The sequence below is a fragment of the Symsagittifera roscoffensis genome, chromosome 10, assembly GCF_963678635.1.
Source record: "Symsagittifera roscoffensis chromosome 10, txSymRosc1.1, whole genome shotgun sequence".
Classification (NCBI taxonomy): domain Eukaryota; kingdom Metazoa; phylum Xenacoelomorpha; order Acoela; family Convolutidae; genus Symsagittifera; species Symsagittifera roscoffensis.
In genome coordinates this window covers 32,137,829-32,157,704 of record NC_087071.1, presented here as the reverse complement: position 1 = coordinate 32,157,704, position 19,876 = coordinate 32,137,829, and the positions used below count along the sequence as shown (strand labels likewise).

The following is a 19,876-nucleotide window of genomic DNA, read 5'->3' as shown; positions in this document are numbered from 1 at the left end:
GAGTTTCAAGTTTTATTCGCTTTCTAAGGATAATTTAAATCAGCACTGTAAGAGCTTCGCTCGACAATCACTTAATGACTTTTTTGACAATAACTTAGAGGGGGAAGGCACAAATTTCGTGTTTGTGCGTTTCAGAATCCATCTAAGATCGGTTGGTTGTACTTCTTCGCTTTTAGACTCCTTGAAATGCACAAAGGGCTTTGATAAATTCTCAGCATTGCACAAAAAGAAACAAACTCGGGTTTCGCTATATCTTATGTAATTCACTTGGTGAAAATCGGTTTTCAGATAAATCCTGTACGACTGATAAAAAAGTGGTGCACAGCAAAAAGCTCTCATTGTTTTTTCTGTTTCAATTTTTTGTGCATTTGAAGCATTGATTTTCAACTCTACAGGGATCGAAATTTTTTTGAGAGCCGGACGGGGATGGGGGGGGAGGGTCTTAATGACAAAGAGCTGAACAACAACTACTGACCCGTGTGTGGTTTCTGGTCATGAGGAGTCACACTCTGCCACAGTTGAGCTGCAGTTTTGGAGTTTATAAAGTTCGATCCCAATCTGCAACTGTTCACATGCACAGGACAGCATGTTGCGGCACGTAGCGTGCAAGCATTCAGATGTTGCTTGAAGTGAAACATTCAGAACATAATTCTAAGAATTGTAGTTTTCAGAACCGCATCTGAAATTATAATGTTAGCGGCATTAAGAATTGGTTTGCGATGATTTGAACGTGAACAAAATGTAAGTCTCCCTAGAATTTCAATGCAGCTAAGGTTAAAAAACGATATAATTAAAATTCATATGCAACAATTGCTTTTCACTTTTACATTCAATTCAATTCTAACACTCAACTCGAACTTACCTGCGTATTAAATGATTGTATATATTTCCAACGTAAAGGCCATGACTCCAACAGAAAACCCAGGATTTTCCACTAACCAAGGGTGCTCTTGTGAGAGACTGTAAATCTGATTAGCTATCTTTGACAATTAAACACTTTTAAATTGAGGCGCAAAATCTTTAAATAGAACAAAAAAAATATGATACAGAAAGGCTGCGTAAATTTGATTGAGTGCTTGTCCTCAGGGTTGGGGAATTTTATGTTACTTTAGACACAGAGGTGAAGTTGCACGTCTCATACACAAACAAAAATATAAGCCATAACGCTACTGGGAACAACTGGATGAGCAAAACTTTGAGTCTACAAAATTTCTTAAGTGATGCACGCTAATTATGATGCATTAGCAGTACCAGTCAATTTGATTTAAAACAATTTATCAATTAACACGCCTCAACTTACAGAGCAGTCTATGGAGCAGTAATAACAAGAAAAAACTAAATGTAATAAAAATAAATTTTTTTTTAATTTGAGATTTTTTGTGAAATCATCCCCCCACACGCCATATTAAGTACAAAGTGACAAACTTCGCTCCTAGTAACAAATCAGTTATGGCATATAAGCTTCCTTCAACCAATTTGGAACGATTTCTATGACGGATTATATCTCCGCTTACGCTTTAATAGCGCGAAACATATCGCGCGTTAATTGTCCCAAATTGGCCAAAATGGCAATTTTTAAACCCCCATAACTTTACAAAAAATGATCACAGATGAAATAATTTTCCAAATTTAAGCGCTGGACGACAATACTTATTGAATGATATAAAAAATCAAAGACTAGGATCTCACAATTTTTTTTTACTAATTCTTTAAGTCGCGAAATGGCTCAACTTACCAACAAAACGGCACATTAGGAACTTTTCTAGGTTCTCCAGACTAGCTGAAAACTGCATGCTTGAACCGAGCAAAGAGTACCAAAAACTGCCTTCTAGAACGGGTTTCACTCAGTACTTTAAAAAGGAGCCTTCCCGATCTCAACGAAAGCTGTGAAAGCCACAGTTGCTTTACAGAACGCAATTCGCAGAAATCAAAAATTACCTTGGGGTGGACATTTTCCGACCAAAAAAGACGTTTTTCATAGGGGGGGGGGTTGCTATCAAAATAATCGAAGAAGTCGATTTGTGTTGCCGGTGGGGGGTCCCGGCAATTAATTAGTGTAGAGTAGTGTTTCACGGATGAGACGAAATGATGAATCAATACTCACAATCTTTGATTATGGATCACTGTAAATAGAGGAAACGGAAAACATGAAATGAAAGACCATCCTGTTAGCAGCTACAAACAACAACAACGCCATATTTTTTAAATGGACAAAACTGAGTTATTCAGATCGTCTTAAATCTCAAGAATCCCTGCTTCAAAAAATGAGCGCTACAATTATAAAATTTTTGCATCGCAGGACTGAATTTATGAAGGCTTATCTGATTTTTATTGTCTCAAACTAGAGGCCCAGCTAAAGCTGGAAGTACATGTTTAATAATTTTGAGAAATATAATGTTGCCGAAGATTGGGCGTAAATTTCAAAATGTGTCAAAATTCAACATTTCCAAAACCACAGCTGATTCCTTGCCAAAATTGGGAGAATCCGTTAATGCAGGGTTCACCCCTTGAACTTGTTTTAATTACTTTCAATCACGGTAGCACAGTGGTTAACGAGAAAACCAAAAGTTTCTAATAAACGGTGAAAATTTCAAAACATAGCCAACTGACAGTTGGAAAAGAGTAATGAATTCAACGAAACTTGAAACAAATTGACTTGTTTTTTCAAAAAAAAAAACGTCAACTTTTCAATTTCGAAGAAAAAAATAGATGGCCTTAAAGCTCTTCGAATTTGCAGAACAATTTATGATGGACACTTTTTTGTTAAAATAAGCCCAATTTGAGAAAAAAGGATCAATAGGCAAATCTAATAGTTAATTTCCATTTTAAAAGTTTGATGTCGACAACGTTTTTAGTTACCTTTACAATTTTGCAGTTCAACAGTAGAAGTTACCTTCATTTTAACAATGGAAATGCACTGAACGTGAATAGAAATCAAACCACGAAAAACCAAAATTGAGCGTGAACAAACTTTGAGACTTTTTCCTGAAAAAAACAGCCAATCGAAAATTGGAAAAGAGTAATGAACGCAAGTAAACAGAAAAAAAAACATTGACTTTCTTGAAAAAATCTCAACTTTCGAAATTGAAAGAAAAAAATAGATGCCCTGTACACTCTTTGAACTTTTTGATAACATGAAACCAACTTGAATAAACTGAATCAATACGTCACTTTCAGCAGATGAATTTCAATTGAACTCAAAAATTGCATTATACTTAAGTGCATCAATATTTTAAGACTTTTTCCTGAAAAAAGAACAAACAAAAAAAGTCAGCAAGACCTATATAAGAGTCTTCACTACGTTCATTCTCTTAAACAAAAAAAAATCACCAAGACCTATATAAAGAGTTCTCACTACGTTCAGAACTCTTAAAAATGGACTAAACTGCAAACGGAATTAAGCCCAAAACTATTTTTCTATTAATATTAGAACATGCCCGCTCAAGCAAAGAAAATTCCTACCACCTGTTCTCTTGACTGAACCGTTTAACTGAAATTTGACAGAGTCGTTTATTGGCAACCAACCCAATCCCATGAATGCATTTTCATCAAACAGGAGACAAAAATTGAAATTTGAATCTAATTAAATTAATTGTTTCATGTTTTATCTCTTCGAATGTAATTTAAAGTTTTAGTCAAAATGTAGAAACTTTAGTAGAATTTTCCTTATCAGACTACGAGAAAACCGAATGCAACGTTTGATACTTGGATATTGTAGGCTGAATTTTCACTTTCACAGAGGAAGGCTAGTTTTTTATGTGCCTTTTAGCGAAAAATGTGAAAATAAAAAAGTGAGCTTGAAAACTAAAATCATTTCAAGTCGTGAATCATGAAATGGCATTTTTAAGCGCACGTTGTTTGAATGAAAAATGATACGAAACTATAGGCGGGCTGTCACTAAATAATTATGTTTTGGAAACGTGACAGAGTTAACCAAGATGCTTTCAAGAAAAGAAATTGTAAAAAAAATAATAGAAATCGATGGGTAAAAATGAATGCAAATGCAATGGTACAATTATCGCCTTCATGCTGCTTTTTGGTGTTCTTTGATGGTGGGATTTTTAATGGATATGTGTCAAATCTAAACAAATTGTTCCCTTCTTCGAAAAATTTCATGATTATACAAAAATTGTTGTTTCGCGTCCGTTGAAAAATCTAGTTCGTTGAAATGTCATAATTCTTGAAGTTGTTTCCGTTACAACTTAACTTCCATTTTTTAAATTTAAATACTTTCTGAACTACCGAGAATAACAAATCAACAAATTACACAGCTAAAGGTTCTCTCATTTGAGTTTTAGAAAGGATTATGACCAGAATAAAGAGAGATTAGACTTTAAGAAAAACTTCGACTGCGGGGGGGGGGGGGGTTTGATTAAATCCAACCCTTGCTGCGCCATATTGAAACATCCAACCCCTGCACCACACAAACCTCTTCATTCACACTTCGCACATAATTGACTAAGAAAAACCAGGAGTCAAGGAAGTCAGACACGTGAATGAACTCATCGAAACCGAAAAAAACATAGCCAGCAGAGTTGTTGAAGAGTCAGTGAACTTAGAAAAGTAAAAAATAAGCTTACATTTTTGAATTTTGTTTGTAACTTTGAGTCTCAGAGGAAAAAACTGTTTCGCTGCTGAAATCCTAAACTGAAATTTACTTATCAAATTAAAAATTAGTAGCGTTTTTATTTTCCGTAACACTTTAATGACAGTATTCAGAAACTTTAATGCGTGTTGTTGGCCTTAATAATAATTTCGTTGAAAGAAACTTTAACAACTACCCATTTTTTATTTTCTTTTCAATTATCAGAAATCTGAAAATTAAGAAAACCAATGTAAGCCGTAACTTTTAAGAACCACAAGTCATTAAAAATTTTCAAAGTTAACCAATTCAAGAGAAACAGGAAACTATCATTTTTATTCTGAGGGAAAAACAGATATGATATCATTTTTTGAAACTGATCCTCAATTTCCATTTCTCGCTTCATTTGCAATTCTGCTATTCGCGAGCGTATTTTTCTTTCGCTTTAAGAAATGATAATAAAATGTTAGAAATTCGCATGGGTCAATTTGCCGTAAAAATCCAAGAGCTATTTTTGTAACTTTCCGTTGAAATTTCGCTTTTCATCGTTTGAACTCCTCTTTGAAAATTGAAAAAACGTGCAAACAAGTAAAAACTCCCTAGAAGAAGTTGACTCCCTAGAAGAACTTCTCTATACTATATAACTCCTTCATTTACATGACCGCGTATTTAATTTGCATTTTTCACAACAACGGATGTGATTGCGTTTTTTTACATGTTTCCCACAAAATGATGATCATTTGAGACGAACTTTGGAGATTTGTTTAGAGGTATTTGTTCGATTTTCTAAAAGAAAAAAAATTTGACTTTGTTCCCTCCAGTAAAAACTCACATTCAAATAGAAAATGAGCATTAATCAGCAGGTTTTCTCTGGAAAAAACAACGGCCTTATTCTAAACTCTTTTGATCAGCGCCCATTAGAGAGCGTTCATAATTCGCAGAAATTTTCAGGAAAATACAAAATTATTCGATCTAAATGAGTGAAACTAACTTCGTCCACTTTCACTTTAAAAATCGCCTCATTTATTACATTTTGACTATTTTAAAGAAAACTAATTTAAAAAATAAAGTAACTCTACCGAAAAATTTGACTTTTCCAGATAGAAGGTTTGCAATTAGTGAAAACTCAGATAAAAAAAATCTAAAATTGAGCTTCAATTAACCTAATTAATTATTTATACAACTGATTTACGAATGAAATAATTTCCAAATCTAGTCTACTTGCATTAAATACAATACCCAAAAAAGAAATCGTACTATAGTAGCACAACATCATTATCATTTTCAGGCACTACATTTTGTGATATAAATCAAACGAGATTCGAAGTCAAGTCGCTTTGTCAGTCGAGTACTGTTGGCTGTATTCTGTGCTGAAACCAGTTCCCCAAATCCTGCTTAACAATAGTCGAGAGGTTTGTTTGGCTGGTCTTATTTTGAACGCATTTGTGACAAGAGGTCTTTATTGCTGAAACAAATAGCGAAATAATTGCGTAACACTGTTTCATCTGCGTTGGAAAAAACGCAGATAAGGACAAAATGACCAAAAATGTCAATTGGCTTCATCTGTAAATTTCAACCATTAACTGACTTTTCATCAATTTGCAAGGTTAAAAAAATTCGTGAATTTCATCGAGAACTAATTCAGACGATAAAAAAAGCAAACCTATTTACTGACGGTTTTCTGAATATTTACTTACATTTGTTTCTGACGATTCAACTTTTCTAGTAATTTCTGCCGCCTTTGAAGGAGTTCCTCTCGTCTTGCTTTTAACTCCTCTATATTTGATCTTGTTTCGTCTAGTTTCGTTGAGGTTTTGCTTCGCACTCTTTTAGCTGCCAATTTGTTGCGACCTTGAAATGATTCACAAACTCAAATAATATCGACAGAAGTTGAATAAAGTTTTTAACAGATTTTGAGAAAAAGTCACAAGAGCACCATTTTGAGCACATTTTCGAAGGTTTGCGCTCTCCTTTACAAATATTTGATTTAGCGCCAAGGGCACCTGTTACTATCAAGGGAGACCCTTAGCGTATAGTACCAAGGGGAACATTGTGGGTGACGAGGGCACCGAATTCGTCGGTGGGTGGGGGGGGGGGGGGGGGGGGGGGTTGTACCCTTCAACCCACTCCCCTGCTCAAAACGCTACTAAAAATCAGTACCAATTTTTTAATCTCCGCGATTACAATTAAATTATGTCAGCTATTATAAAAACCATAATATAAATTTTTCATCAATAATTTTTTGATTTTTGACACAATAAAGTGAGCTGAGAGGCGGATTTTCAAAAAATCTTAAATTTTCTACCTTTTTTTAGGTCGACCAAACTGATTTTTTGAGCTCTCACCAATCACTATATAGACCATATTTGGACCAAAATGTCTGCGCCGCAAGCAAAATTAAAAAAATAAATATGCCAAGAAAGGCATTTTAGGAAATTTTTGGAAAATTTAGACCAAAACATTTAAAGTACGCTTCCTCTAAATTCACTGGTGATCGCACTTACCTCGCTTTCTAATTTCTTTCACTGTCTGTCTATGTTCCTCTGTTCTCAAAACAGCCACTATCCTGTGGAAATCATCCAGCAAACAATTCACTATATGCTCCCTCGTAACTCCTCTCGTCGCCAGCACAGAGAGAACATCCTCTTCTCGTATGCGGTTTTCGGCTGTTGTCGGCCCCTCACGACTTCGCGACGAATTTGCTGTAGTAGTCGTTTTCTTCGCCTCGCGATTTCGAGATTTTACGCCTTCTCTTTTTTCATTACTTTCTTCTGTTTTAAATTCAACTTCACTTTCAAGTTTCACCAACAGTGGTTCAGGTGATAATTTCTGAGCTGGGCTTAATAAACTTTCATCGTCTGACCATTTTTTAGGGTAGCTATGATTCGAACAAGTCACATTGTTGGTAGTGCCTAATGGTACTGAATTAGCATGTATAAGTGGACTAAATGGCAAGATTGGTTGTATGTCTTCTGGGCTGTTTTCAAGTGTAGTAGAAGTTGTTGTCGTAGCTCGGTGGTTTCTGTCCTCGGGTTGATCTGGTTTGACCGATCGTGCTTCGGTAGCTGAAGTAGGTTGTTGGTGCGTCGTCGTCGTTTTTGTAGCTGTGTTATGTCGGATAATGGCGTTGGCGTGGGTGGGATTCGAACCTGAGTCGATGTGGTGGTGGTTGTATTCTAGTGGGTATTGATGGTGGGTTGTAGCGATTGCGTGATTGGTTAAGTAGAAGTTAGTGTTAGCTGTGGGTTGCGTCGTTGCTGAAAAAAGCTTAGGTATGTGCATAAAACTATAGTCACAAAATGATATGGATCTGGACAGATGAAATACGCTATAACGAAACATTGTTAAACAAATGAAACCAGCGCGGATTTGAAATGTCACTTAAGCAAACAAAAAAATTAGGTATTTGGTTTAAAGTTAGATGAAAATCTTTTTCAAATAAACAGTTTACTACAAAAAATGACTAAGTTCGTGGCATCCTTGTATCGTTTCAAAACAAATTTCAGTATCGGCGTATTACCAAATAACAAAAACGCGAAGCATGAAATTTACAAAAGAACACCCGGTACCACTCATCAACACAGGCGAAGCTGCACTTCAGAAACAAGCGAAAAAAATCTAAGAATAAAAACCAAATTCTATAATTATACATACAACTAGATCTATCAAAATGAATTAACATCGTTTTGAAAAAACAACCTGCCCAGACATTAAATTTGCGAAATTAGCATCGGAATAACGCTTACAAAGCGGTAACAGAGCCAAAAAAAACCTGAGCCGAAACCCTTCAAGCCGAAAAAAAAACTAAAAAGATTTGAAACTAACAAAAGTCCCGCTCCCCCCAGAAAAACAGCTACACCTGCACACAAAAACTCTTTTCGGTCATCAAACGGCGCAATATGAGGCCATTAAGTCAATAAAAAAAGGCCAAAACCTATTAAGCAGAATAAACGGAAAAAAAATAAAATTTAGTTCCGACAGAGAAAACTAGTAAATGAAAGAGTCCAGGCGATGAGTTCATTGAACAAAGTTATTAATGGGAAAAAATCATTTTCTTGAGTTTGGCAAGGAGCAAGATTAACGGCATCACTCGACAGTCTTAACCACTTTTATGATGTTATTTCGATGAATTTATTAATGTTGCTGTTTGTAATAAATTACAAAAAGGCAAAGTTGCACTTCGCATACACAAGCAAAAATATTACCAATAACGCTACTGGGAAAGCCAGAATGAGTAAAACTTTGAGTCTACAAAATTTCTTAAGTGACGCACGCCAATTATGAGTCTACATAATTGCTAAGTGAATCATGACGCATTAGCAGTACCAATCAATAAGAAAAAAATTACCAACTAATATGCCTCAATTTATAGAGCGGACGCATTTTAACTGGTATGCAAAAAAGTTCATTAACATCCGACCCTGCCCAGGTTCGAACCCTCTTATTTTGTTGCGGGTCTCCTTCCCTACCTCTACGCTACAGATCCATGATACCTTGAAGCTAAATAGCTATTTGTAATATAATAGTCTGTGTTAATATCCTTAGCATTGGCTGCCCTTAGTGGCTGGTTATTGATCAAAACGAACACTTTCAAAATGAACACACTTTGTCGCAGCAATATTTGCGTCGCAACAATATATGCGACTTAGGTTGGAAAAAAAGATAGTTCATACTAAAACAAAAGCTTTAATTGTAAAATAACACAGAGACGAAGCTTCGCTTCGGAAACACTAGCGAGAAAATGACAAAAAGCAGCTCTATGAAAAGAACTAAGAAGGGTAGAAATAAGCCTCGAATTAGTTAAACTTTGCTGTGTCGCATTCGAACCTGCGACCTCGAGATTTGGAGTCTTACATGGGTTCTTGAAAGCTAGCCAACACTTGCTTTCAATGAAGCAGCTATACATGCTAATATATTGCCAATGCTATGCATCACAAATGCCACCAATTATATATAAAAAATAGAATTAAGTGTGGCGTTGAGCCTCCGCCCAGTAGATTAGGAGTCTAACTTCCGTCTATCTGTGCCACGCTTGTTAAAAAAATGGAAAAAACTGGCCATAAATAAAGCAGAGAACAGATGCTTTGAAATTTCCAAAAATTCATATTGTGATTGTAGCAAAGGTCGCAATAAGTGAGCACTTTTAGTTGCAAGTTTGGTTGGAAAAAGTGGAGTTATAGTAATACACTGCGTTGGCTAGTCTTAATACACAAAAACAAAATTGTTAATTTTATATATGAATAAAATTAATAATCTATTCGAAACGAAAGCTCACGAAGATTCAGGGGCGGATTTAGGGGGGGGGGGGGGGGGGGGGACGCCCCCTCCCTCAGGGATTTGACCCCCTGCCGACCCAAAGGGTCCCCCCCTTTGATACTTTTTCAGAAATCCATTTTTGGCCGACCGACCCTAAAATTTTTCTAAAGGCGCCTTCGGCGCCAATAGATGCTATTTGTGAGGGGGAGCGCGCGCCAAAAAAACGCATTTTTTTGTCAAAATTTTTCAAAAAGTGCCCAAAAACGGCTTTTTTGACACTGTTTTTTCAAAAATTTAGCCAAAATAAGGGCAAAACAGTGCTTTAGGAGAGCGCGAAAAATAAAAATCAATTTGGTCGACCTAAAAAAAAAAAAAAAGGTCGTCAAAATTTTGGAAAATTTTTTGAAAATCCGCCCCCCCCCTCGAGAAAATCCTAGATCCGCCCCTGCGAAGATTGGTACAAAAAATCTGCAGCTCAGCTTGAAAATACCTTTTAATCAAAGCTTTAAATTTTAACCATTTCACTCTTTTCTACCTGTTCTTTAAGGTAGCCACAAAATAAGTTAATCTTAATGGTCATCCATCACTCGGCAAACTTACAAGGTTAAGTATGAAGTCCACATACGTTTGTCGTGGCCTAACTAACCCGCTTGTCATTTTTCATAATAAAAAAATGTGAACAAATATTTTACCAGGAACAATTTGCAGGTGGGAGAGGAAAAAAAGCCAACAGTTCAAAGGTCGTCGTAATGAAACTCTGCTTTGACCACTAATAAATATGATCCATTAGTTTCGCTATTTCTCCAAGTGAACTATCCTGCACAAACTTGTCAGAAATGCGTATCATCTAATTCATAACTGACATTAACTTACTGGTTTGCTGTAGTGAAAGATCCATATCGAAACTCTCTTCTGAGTTTCTTCTGTACAAGTGATCGTCCGTACCCTGAACGGGTTCAATTCTCTCCAAAGTATCGAAACCTATCTCAGACAAATCGAAACTATCAATTTCATCTCTTGGTCCGATAAAAGTATGAGTCGACATAGATGCATGTTGATCCTCTCCAAATTTAAATGAGTCATCCTCCTCGAAAAGATCAAAGGACCAGTCAAAATTATCCACTTCCGGTGCCGAATTATTCAACAATAACTCCGATCCGAATTCATTTTGAAACTCGTTTCTAGTTTGGGCAGGTCCTTGTGGTTCTATTGATGATTCGTTAGTAGCGAGCAAGTTATCGATGTCAAAAAGAAGAACGTTCTCTTTTAAAGAAGGTTCTAGAAGGTCGACAGATAAAGATTTATCAAATGAAAGTTTCGCATCGCATGTTGTCTGTTCTTCTAGCTGTTAAAACAAGTGGTGAGCAATTTCAGTTAAGTCCACCATTAATTATACCGTTTAAGTTTTGAAATCAAACTGCAATTTCATTTTATAAATCTCAAAAAATGAAGATATCATTACCTGACAGATTAATTATAAACGTCATATTCGTCTGTGAGAAAAACAGTCGAATAATCTTTTCGAGGTTTACCGAATCTTGGCCCAATTCAAACCTTAATTTTGACGGACTTTCATATCTTTAATGATGAAATTGGCTTTTAAAACGTTTTTAAGGCTACCATCGATTGTCCCATGAAAATTCACTTTTCTTCAATTTTCATTCAGTTTTCCAAACTATCCAAACTATTCAATTTTCCAAACTACGAATAGCTAGCCATAACTGAAGCAAATACAATTAAAATTGAAGTATCCTTTTAACTTATCGAAATGCTCATCACTTGAGAGGAAAGATGATGTCTAGCCGGTAGTCCAAACTTGTAGTTCTCCTTGTAGGAGTCAAAAGAACAGCTCGGTAGTTCAACTGTCTGTGGCTGGTGGTGGAAATAGTTATGGTGGTTATAACTGTTTGCTGATGACGAAGATAGAAGTTCGTCTTCTTTGTACGAGGACTGTATTGCTTCTATGTCCTATCAACACACACTAGGTTGAGATATAATGAATCATCCATGAATCAACTCAAATTAGCACCATTTATCGTGTCTTTCCCTTTAAAGCCCCCATTTTGGTAAGCTCAGTGTAGGTGCTATAATGTTTTTGTATCTAGTCTGGGGTCTATCATGAGAAAGATCATACTCCCACCCAGGGGCGGATCTAGGATTTTTTCGAGGGGGGCGGATTTTCAAAAATTTTGTCGACTTTTTTATAGGTCGACCAAACTGATTTTCCGAGCTCTCCCAAAGCATCAAAAAGACCGTTTTGGTCAAATTTTTTGCGCCGTAGGCAAAAACAGGCCAAAAAACTGTTGGAAAATTTTGACCTAAAAATCGCGCTTTTTCGGCGCGCGCTGCCCCCTTTAAATAAGTATATATTGGCGCCAAAGGCACCTTTAGAAAAATTTTAGGTTCCGTCACCAAAATCGATATCTCAAAATAGTTCAAAAGGGGGACCCTTTGGGTCGGCAGGGGGTCGAATCCCTGAGGGAAGGCGTCCCCCCACTTAAATCCGCCCCTGCTCCCACCCCCTACCCCCATCAACTATCCATGGTAAAGGCCGATATATGATCTGATTAGCTCTATACACTGAACCGTTGTAGTGCACTGCTTAAAACCTTTATTCAATTATTTTTTTTTTCAGGAATTGCTGGTTAAACCTCAAACAAAATTAACAAAAGCATAGATCAAGGTGGTCCTTGAGCCGCTGACTTTTGGAGTGAAAATTGGTTATCTTATATGGAAAATAAAACTTTTTAGGGGCGCAAGTCTTTAACCCGTACGACAACTCTGGCCAAAAAAACACGACAGCCATACGTATATCTGCCATACTCTGCGACAATCTGCAGTCCACGAAAGCTGTAGAAGAAAAGCGACTCTGATTGGATAATGCAACAATTCGACAATCTCAGAGTGAAAAAGTAATACGTTCTGTTAATTGGGTGCCAAACTGTGAGCACATTGCCGACTGTTTTAGGAAAAGAGGGGCTAGCAGCGAAAAACTGATCTCCGTCTTAGATTCCGGACGCTTAGAAACGTCTGAACTGTGATTCCGATATTTTATTGTCACTTAAACTTTAGACGGGAGCTTTAGTGTTGTATAAATGTATTCCTTTTAAAGTGCTGAGCATGTGAAAAATTGGACCTGCAAGATGTACTGTTTCTGAGCTTTGCATAATGCAGTTTTTTCGAGTGGTATCAGCCATCGAGGCTGAACGCTTTTGTACGGCGCTTAATAATTAATCTACCTGCCTTAACCGAGGCTGCTTCACTTTTGAAGTAGAAGGGAATCTGTTAACCTTCTGTTTTATTATGTAATTGTTTTTCGTTTTCGGTTTGTTGAGTTGCTTGGTGGGGTTTTTATTCTAATTCAATATCTACAGATTTTTAATTTTCCAAGGAATAACATGCACGTACTCTCTGCAACTTCACATACAAAGAAAAAGTCCCTACAAATGAACGGATTCATGTCAAAAGACACGACACTGAATATTTACAACAAAAGGTTTTAAAAAATTTTGTTTTCATTTTCTACCGAAGCAGTAAGCGAGGCAAAGATGTTAAAATTGGAGGAGACGTTAACAGAAACTTCCCTGTCCTTCATTCTTTTCATGAGGACGCTGCAAGTTTATTAAACAGAATAGAAGATTAAACAGAATAGAAGGAGTCCTTCGCATCACTTTGCTAAAACGAGAACCAAATCTGCCAAAAACCTAATTATGACGCATAGGCGCAGCGGAGCTTCGCAACACTTGCGATGCAAAAAAAAGGTAAGTTAAAAAATTTACTTGAAAAAAATTACTTGAAAATTTGAAAAAAATAGAGCTACAAAAACTTCATGGTTGTATAAGAAGTTCATAAGCACCTTGAAAAAGAATTGAAAAAAAAACTACCGAGCGGCACAAATTTTAGATCGAAACCTGTTTGAGTCGAAAACAAAACGGTTAACATAAAAAGTTGCGTAAAGTTTTAAAAATTTTTACGACCCATCCAAATCTGAGAATAATAATCGCATGCGAATATATTTGCCCTCGAAATTATCCAATATAAGTTAACTGAGCCAATACAATATACACTGAAGCTGTTTAAATATATTAAAAAACGAAAAAAGTGAAAAAAAAATTAACCCAAAATCAAACTTGATAAATTTACAAACTACTGAACTTTCAATGATAGTAAAAAATAATGAAATTGGAACGAAACAAATGCTCTAGAAAGTAAGCCAATAAAAACACTATCAGATAAAAAATGGTATTTTAAAAAAACGGAAAATGATCCGACATAAACTATGGCAAAACCCACGAACCCGAAAAATGAGAAATTTTGTTTAAAAAATAATTACAATCTGAAACTCGCTTTAACTAACTACTACTCAAGTTAAATTAATTTTATTTTAATTTTAGGAAATTGAGCATATCAGAAGATGAAGGAGTCCAAGAGATGAAATGATGAGTCCTGTGCATGAAGTTATTTACGGGAAAAAAGTCCCCGATTGCAATACTCTGTAAAAACAAACAATTGTAAAAACATACCACAACTCAAAGATTTAGAAAACAAATATTCCCAATATTTCGAAACAAGCAACAAAAGACACTCAAAAACGTTCTAGACATTTTTGAGCCACTGTTTTTTTGTGATAGGAACTAAGAAAACGCTCGAAAACAAAGTTCCTCCTCGGCTTTAACTTTGTGCGTTTGGCAATTTTTTTTTCTCGCTGAAACACCCCCCAACCCCCGCACACACAGTTAGGTCCAAAAATACGAGCTTAAATTAAAACTCGGAAAGTTTGGGGCCAATGGCAATTTTTGCAAAGACCTCCTGAAATTACCCTGAATACAAGTACCAACCCAGTAGCTAAGTTTGAATTTTCATGAAACTGAGCATGTCAGCACAGCAGCATCATAAGTGATAGCACCATCATATGTGATTCAAATGATTTTGTTAAACTAGTTGTTAATCCGAAAAAAAGCGTAATTAAATTTGAGAAATAATGGACTGGAAAAAAGTTTGTTACTGGAAAAGAGCCAGCATTGGTAACGCATGTTACGAAAGATTTCATCAATTTCAAAGATCAGCCGTGGCTGAGAGGGCCAGACGCTCGGCCTTTATCACATTGATCGTCAGTTCGAATCCCGATTCAATCACGTTGGAGGGGTCCTCCTCATGGTGGACCCGACGCTAAATGGCTGACATCCCCCCATCATCCACGGATGGTCCTGCATTGAGTAAGACCAGGGTTTAAACAAATATCCACATTTCAAGTTTCAACTTACCGCGGTAGTTAATCCATTAGATCCAGTGATATCAGACAAGATACCCGAACTGCCACTTGATTGAAAACTACTTGGCCCTGTTCTCCCCCAAGTGTCCAGAATTAGAGTCCAGAAATATCCGGGTGTTATTCCGGCATAACCTGCATTTGTATATGACCAAAACTTAGATACGTCGGGCAGCATTGAAATTGAATTGAAGTTTTCGAAATCGAGTCCATCTTTTGCGAAAGTTGGTAAATAATCGACTGAGCCCGAACTGGTTAAAAGGTCAAGAGTGTCCGTTGATGGGAATTGGCGAGACCGGCTCGAGATCTGTTTCAACATAGGACTGCGAATCAAACACAAGAACAAAATATGCGCAGCTATTAATTTTTTCATACCACTCCTGAAAAAAAACTGAAACAGTTATGAAAAATAGAACTAGCTCTGCTTGTTTAATTAGACGACCATTTGTGCCATGTTGGTTTTAAATTCATGTTGCTTCGATTTCGTCCAAGTAAATCAAAAACTTATTTTTTCATGCTTTTCAAAATTACAACCGCTTCGTTTAACATAAAATGCATTTGGTATCCCTTCAATTCAACACAACCTTAATTAAAAGTTCACAACCATAATAAGTGTCACAATTTTTAGTCAGCCCAAAAGAAGATGACACATATACAATTTTTTTGACTTTTCAGTTTTCACAATCATGTTAACTCGTGTTATTTCAATCTGATCTGTAGAAAATATTTAAAAACGGGAAACAAATAATGTTTATACCTTTTTGAGCTGTATATCTCAAAAAAAATTAAATACTTTTATAACATGACTTATAAAGACAGATCACATCTCAAATCCAAAATTTGAATCTCGTCCCGATTTCAGTTCATTCCTTGTGCAGCTCTCTCCATTTCCTTCGTTTTCTCAATTGTAGCTCGATGAGCCTCAATTACAGAGGATCTGAATCCAGTTTTCTCTAGTGATACGACACCTGCAATTGATACTCCTCCAGGCGAGCAAACTTTGTACTTCAAATCGGAAGGCGAAGTGTTTGTTTCCAACATGAGCTTCCCAGTGCCGTAAACTGTTATGGTATCAGTTTGACTTTAAACTCACACAAACAACCGATTCACTCTTGAGTCGTTTGCAAACTTTCTTTTTGTATATCTTGATCTAGTTTAACTAGAAAACTTTGTTTTTGATCTAGTTTAGCAGTTATATGCTGAACAAAACATCAGGTTCTGATTCTGAACAAGATTAAATGAAAAAATAATGTCTAGTTTCAGTTCTCAAAACCTCAGATGATCATGTAATTATTATTTTTTATTTCACAGAAAAACCCACATTTAGTTAATTGAATTTTTTGCAAAAAAAACTGACTAATTATACCATTTAATTTAGAAAAATTCACAAAAAAAAACGGATTCATGGAGAGTCCTTGAAATTCGGAAAAAGTAAAAGAAATCGAATTGGTCCACCGCAAAATAAATTTGATTTTCGAACAAAACCCTCCCAAAAAGCCTAGATGCAACACAGAGTTTAGAAGTTACGCACATGAACGCGAGGCGAGTATAAAGTGAGACTGATTCCTGTTTGACAAGCTAGTCTCCAAGCCACATCTCGAGTCAATCCCTCTCGAACACCTGCATCCACCAAAGACTCAATAAAGAGAGCTATGAACGCAGGTCCACACCCACTGATACCTTGAGCCGCATTGAAAAACTTCTCCGGTACTTTTACAGCTAAACCGAGAGGTTCAAAAATAGACATAACTGATTTTTCAAAATCTTCAGTGCAGTTTGCAGAAGTGCAGTATGGAAGGGTTCCAGCGCCGACTCGGACCCCTAAGTTGGGCATTATTCGGATTACTGGACAATTTAGTTCCTCCAACTGACTCAATTTGACTCCGGCACATATCGATACAACTCCCGATGCTTTGATTGAATCTAAACTACAAAAGAAATAATAAGGACAGGGTAGCTCGAACATAGCAAACAAAGAAACACCGAAATGCGAAAAATAATAATTTTGATGACATAAAACTTTGAAAAACCAAGGCTAAATTAAATAAAACATCGCCCCCAAAAAATTATAAAAGTGGAACGGGATGATTTTTTCGACTTTTTGTTTCGACCACCGAAGTTCGCAAGGATGTATATGCTATGTAAATGCTATATGTATATGCACCAAAGTAAGCAGTACGGCGTACTAGAAAAGAAAACCTCCAGATTTTGCGAATTAGCTCGAGGTATGCTATGACAACTTGAGGTTCCAAGTATACACACACCAAGGTCCTTGACCCGATTCTGACGAAGAAGAGGTTTCTTAAAAAATTTTGGGAAAATATCTGAGTCATGTAAAATATGTGCTGAGACACATCTTTTAAGCTTCAAACTGTAAATGATTTGGAATACTTCAACTCCAAGTTGTTTGAGTCCAATCAAAATCATTTTCTTTTTCAAAAGGTTTTGAGCCAGGTAAATCAATAACAACGAGGGCCCGAAACTGAACCATCTGATAGAGCGCTATTCTATCCCCCGATTAAGACCTATCCGTTAAAAAATGGCCAGGACTTCCTAGAAAGGTTTCTCTAGATTTAGCGAAAGGATTTTCCGCATCAGCAAAGTGTTACTGATTTTGATTATATCGAAGGCTTTCGAGAGACCTAAGTAAACTAATGAAGTTAAATCTTTGAATCAATTGAGCAAAATGTCTTCCATAGTTCAAAATGTCCAAGGAGATTCACGCAAACTGTAATTCCGATTGAACCCAAAAACTTAGATATGAGAAGAAATTCTCGAGAACTTTCTAAGTTTCAAAAAACGGCCAACAAATCAAAATTTAGACTTTTCCGAGTGCCATAAATTTTTGTGTCAAAGGAATTTAGGCAGTCGCGTATCAAAAAAGCTTCCAAAAACCCGCTGATATGAACGGAAAAACTGAGATATGAGAGGTTACTCTTTGAAAAAAAAAAAACTTTTCAAAGTTTCAATGACATTTTCGTTCAAAAATTTCAATGAAATTTTCGTTCTCAAAAATTTCAATGACATGTTCGTTTCGATGACATCTTCGTTCTCATGCACTCGCGGGGAACAATGCAGCTTCCAACACTGGTGATTTGACTATGCGCCCATTTGATGCTTCCAAAATTAGCTTCCAAGAAAAAAGCCGAGCTTCGCACCAATCATGATACAAGACAAACATATAGAAATATAGAACAGTAAATTCAGAAAATTATAAAATCCTGACGCAATCAAAGTTTTATAAAAACGGTCAAAAAATCAAAAATTTTGACTTTTCCGTGGGCGATACCTCTTTTAAAAAATTGTGAGTTACCGCTGATTCTGGGAATGGGAAGCTTCCCGCTACCTGTTATCTCTACTGAACTCAATCTCAGATTCGGGAAATTAATTTTTGAAACAATTAAAAAAAAAACCATAAAAAACGGTCAATAATTCAGAAATTTCCTTGTCTCAAAATTTCCTTATCTCCTATCAAACAAACCAAAAACCCATCCCATACATTTAATAATAGCTGTTTTTATCAAACAAAAATTCTAGTCAAACATGCCAAGCAAAACATTTGAACTTGAAATTCGCAACGGAACAAAACTTACGAAGCGGAAACCAGTTGAGCAGAAAAATTCGATTTTATAAAAATAACCCACATGAAACTAAAATGAACAACACTTGCATCTAACATTATACTTGCTTACAGCACAAGAAAAATCCGTGATGTGGCAACTCAGCCGATCAAAGTTGAGCAGATAAACGAAACTTTGAAAATCAATTTTTACCGGATAAAAAAACAATAATGAAAAAATACATTAAAACATAAGTTCCGGCCGGGATTCGAACCCCTGACCCTAGGGTAAAAAAGTGACGGCGTTACCTCAATGGCAAGTGCGAAGGATCCTACAAGTTGCTAAGATTGAATAACAAAGCAAGTTGAATGTGAATAAGAAAAGTTGTTTACGGGTAAAAAATCTAGTTCCCGATTACAAGATTACTTTTTCAAGTGTAAATAACTCAAATGGAAAATGAAAAGCCTAGGATTGCGTATGCAGTTTACCTTTTTTGACTGAGTCTTTCCACTCTTTCAGAATATCCGGCACTTGTGTCGGTTTGCATGCTATCACCACAATTTTACAATTCTTGAAAATTTCAGAGTTTGATTTCGAGCAAACAGCGCCGTATCGATCTAATTTTGTAGCACCCGTTGGAGACGAAGCCATGATTGATTTCGGGTTCAGCTTTGAAACTATTCCAGCTACCATTGCACAAGCCATCTCACCAGCACCAACGAAACCGATATCTAGCAGGCTTTCTGCCATGACAGACTGAAAAATAATTAAGTAGGTAGACAGACGCTAACCATAAGGCTACCAGACTTGCAGCATATAAAATAGATGGTCAGAAATTATCATGGTAAGCGAAGATAATTCTTAAGTCTTTCATTTCATCCAGTCAAAAACCCTTAGCACAATTGTTGTGCTGAGCTTATTAAAGAGATGTGAAGACAATGCGTTTTGCTTCCTATGTAATATTAAGTTTGCACATTTTTCAGATGTTGTTTGCTGATGTTGAGCTAGTAACTCGAAAACGTTTCGAATATAACATTGATCCCAGACTGTTTTCTCGATGTGAAGACACTTACTTTTGTAATTTACTATAATAAAATAGGGATGTGATATGTTTGATGTTTGTCGAGCGCGCTATACGGTAATCTATAGACAAGTCTTCAAGTACGCCCCTGTGGAATGAGTTTCTTGTCTGGCGAATATAGTGGAGCA

At 36.3% G+C, this 19,876-nt stretch overlaps 3 protein-coding genes across 3 annotated transcripts in view; all 3 read right to left on the bottom strand.

Annotated features, from left to right (window-relative positions):
* The window catches only part of LOC134855658 (uncharacterized), a 323,097-nt gene that overhangs the window by 7,096 nt on the left and 296,125 nt on the right, over positions 1 to 19,876 (bottom strand). Inside the window, exon 2 of the mRNA XM_063872228.1 lies at positions 476 to 681. Coding sequence (XP_063728298.1) covers positions 476 to 638 — 163 coding nt within the window. The 5' untranslated portion in view covers positions 639 to 681. The remainder of the gene's footprint in view (positions 1 to 475; positions 682 to 19,876) is intronic.
* Positions 5,741 to 15,492, bottom strand: LOC134855233 (uncharacterized). Its single transcript, XM_063871692.1, has 6 exons — positions 15,103 to 15,492; positions 11,618 to 11,806; positions 10,712 to 11,183; positions 7,087 to 7,839; positions 6,280 to 6,433; positions 5,741 to 6,047 (listed from the first exon to the last, which is right to left on the bottom strand). The coding sequence occupies exons 1-6, from the start codon at positions 15,478 to 15,480 to the stop codon at positions 6,011 to 6,013; spliced, it is 1,983 nt and encodes a 660-aa protein (XP_063727762.1). The 5' UTR covers positions 15,481 to 15,492; the 3' UTR covers positions 5,741 to 6,010.
* Positions 15,600 to 19,454, bottom strand: LOC134855335 (pyrroline-5-carboxylate reductase-like). Its single transcript, XM_063871831.1, has 3 exons — positions 19,156 to 19,454; positions 16,679 to 17,030; positions 15,600 to 16,173 (listed from the first exon to the last, which is right to left on the bottom strand). Exons 1-3 carry the CDS (start codon positions 19,415 to 19,417, stop codon positions 15,966 to 15,968), a joined length of 822 nt encoding a protein of 273 aa, XP_063727901.1. The 5' UTR covers positions 19,418 to 19,454; the 3' UTR covers positions 15,600 to 15,965.

Coding starts and splice junctions, on each gene's coding strand:
- LOC134855233 (XM_063871692.1), bottom strand. CDS start 15,480: ATGAAAAAATTAATAGCTGCGCATATTTTGTTCTTGTGTTTGATTCGC. Junction 11,807..15,102: donor CTAATGGATTAACTACCGCG/GTAAGTTGAAAC, acceptor GTGTGTTGATAG/GACATAGAAGCAATACAGTC. Junction 6,048..6,279: donor TTGAATCGTCAGAAACAAAT/GTAAGTAAATAT, acceptor TATTTGTTTCAG/CAATAAAGACCTCTTGTCAC.
- LOC134855335 (XM_063871831.1), bottom strand. CDS start 19,417: ATGGCAGAAAGCCTGCTAGATATCGGTTTCGTTGGTGCTGGTGAGATG. Junction 17,031..19,155: donor GAAAGACTCAGTCAAAAAAG/GTAAACTGCATA, acceptor TTTGTAGTTTAG/ATTCAATCAAAGCATCGGGA. Junction 16,174..16,678: donor GCTTGGAGACTAGCTTGTCA/AACAGGAATCAG, acceptor AACTGATACCAT/AACAGTTTACGGCACTGGGA.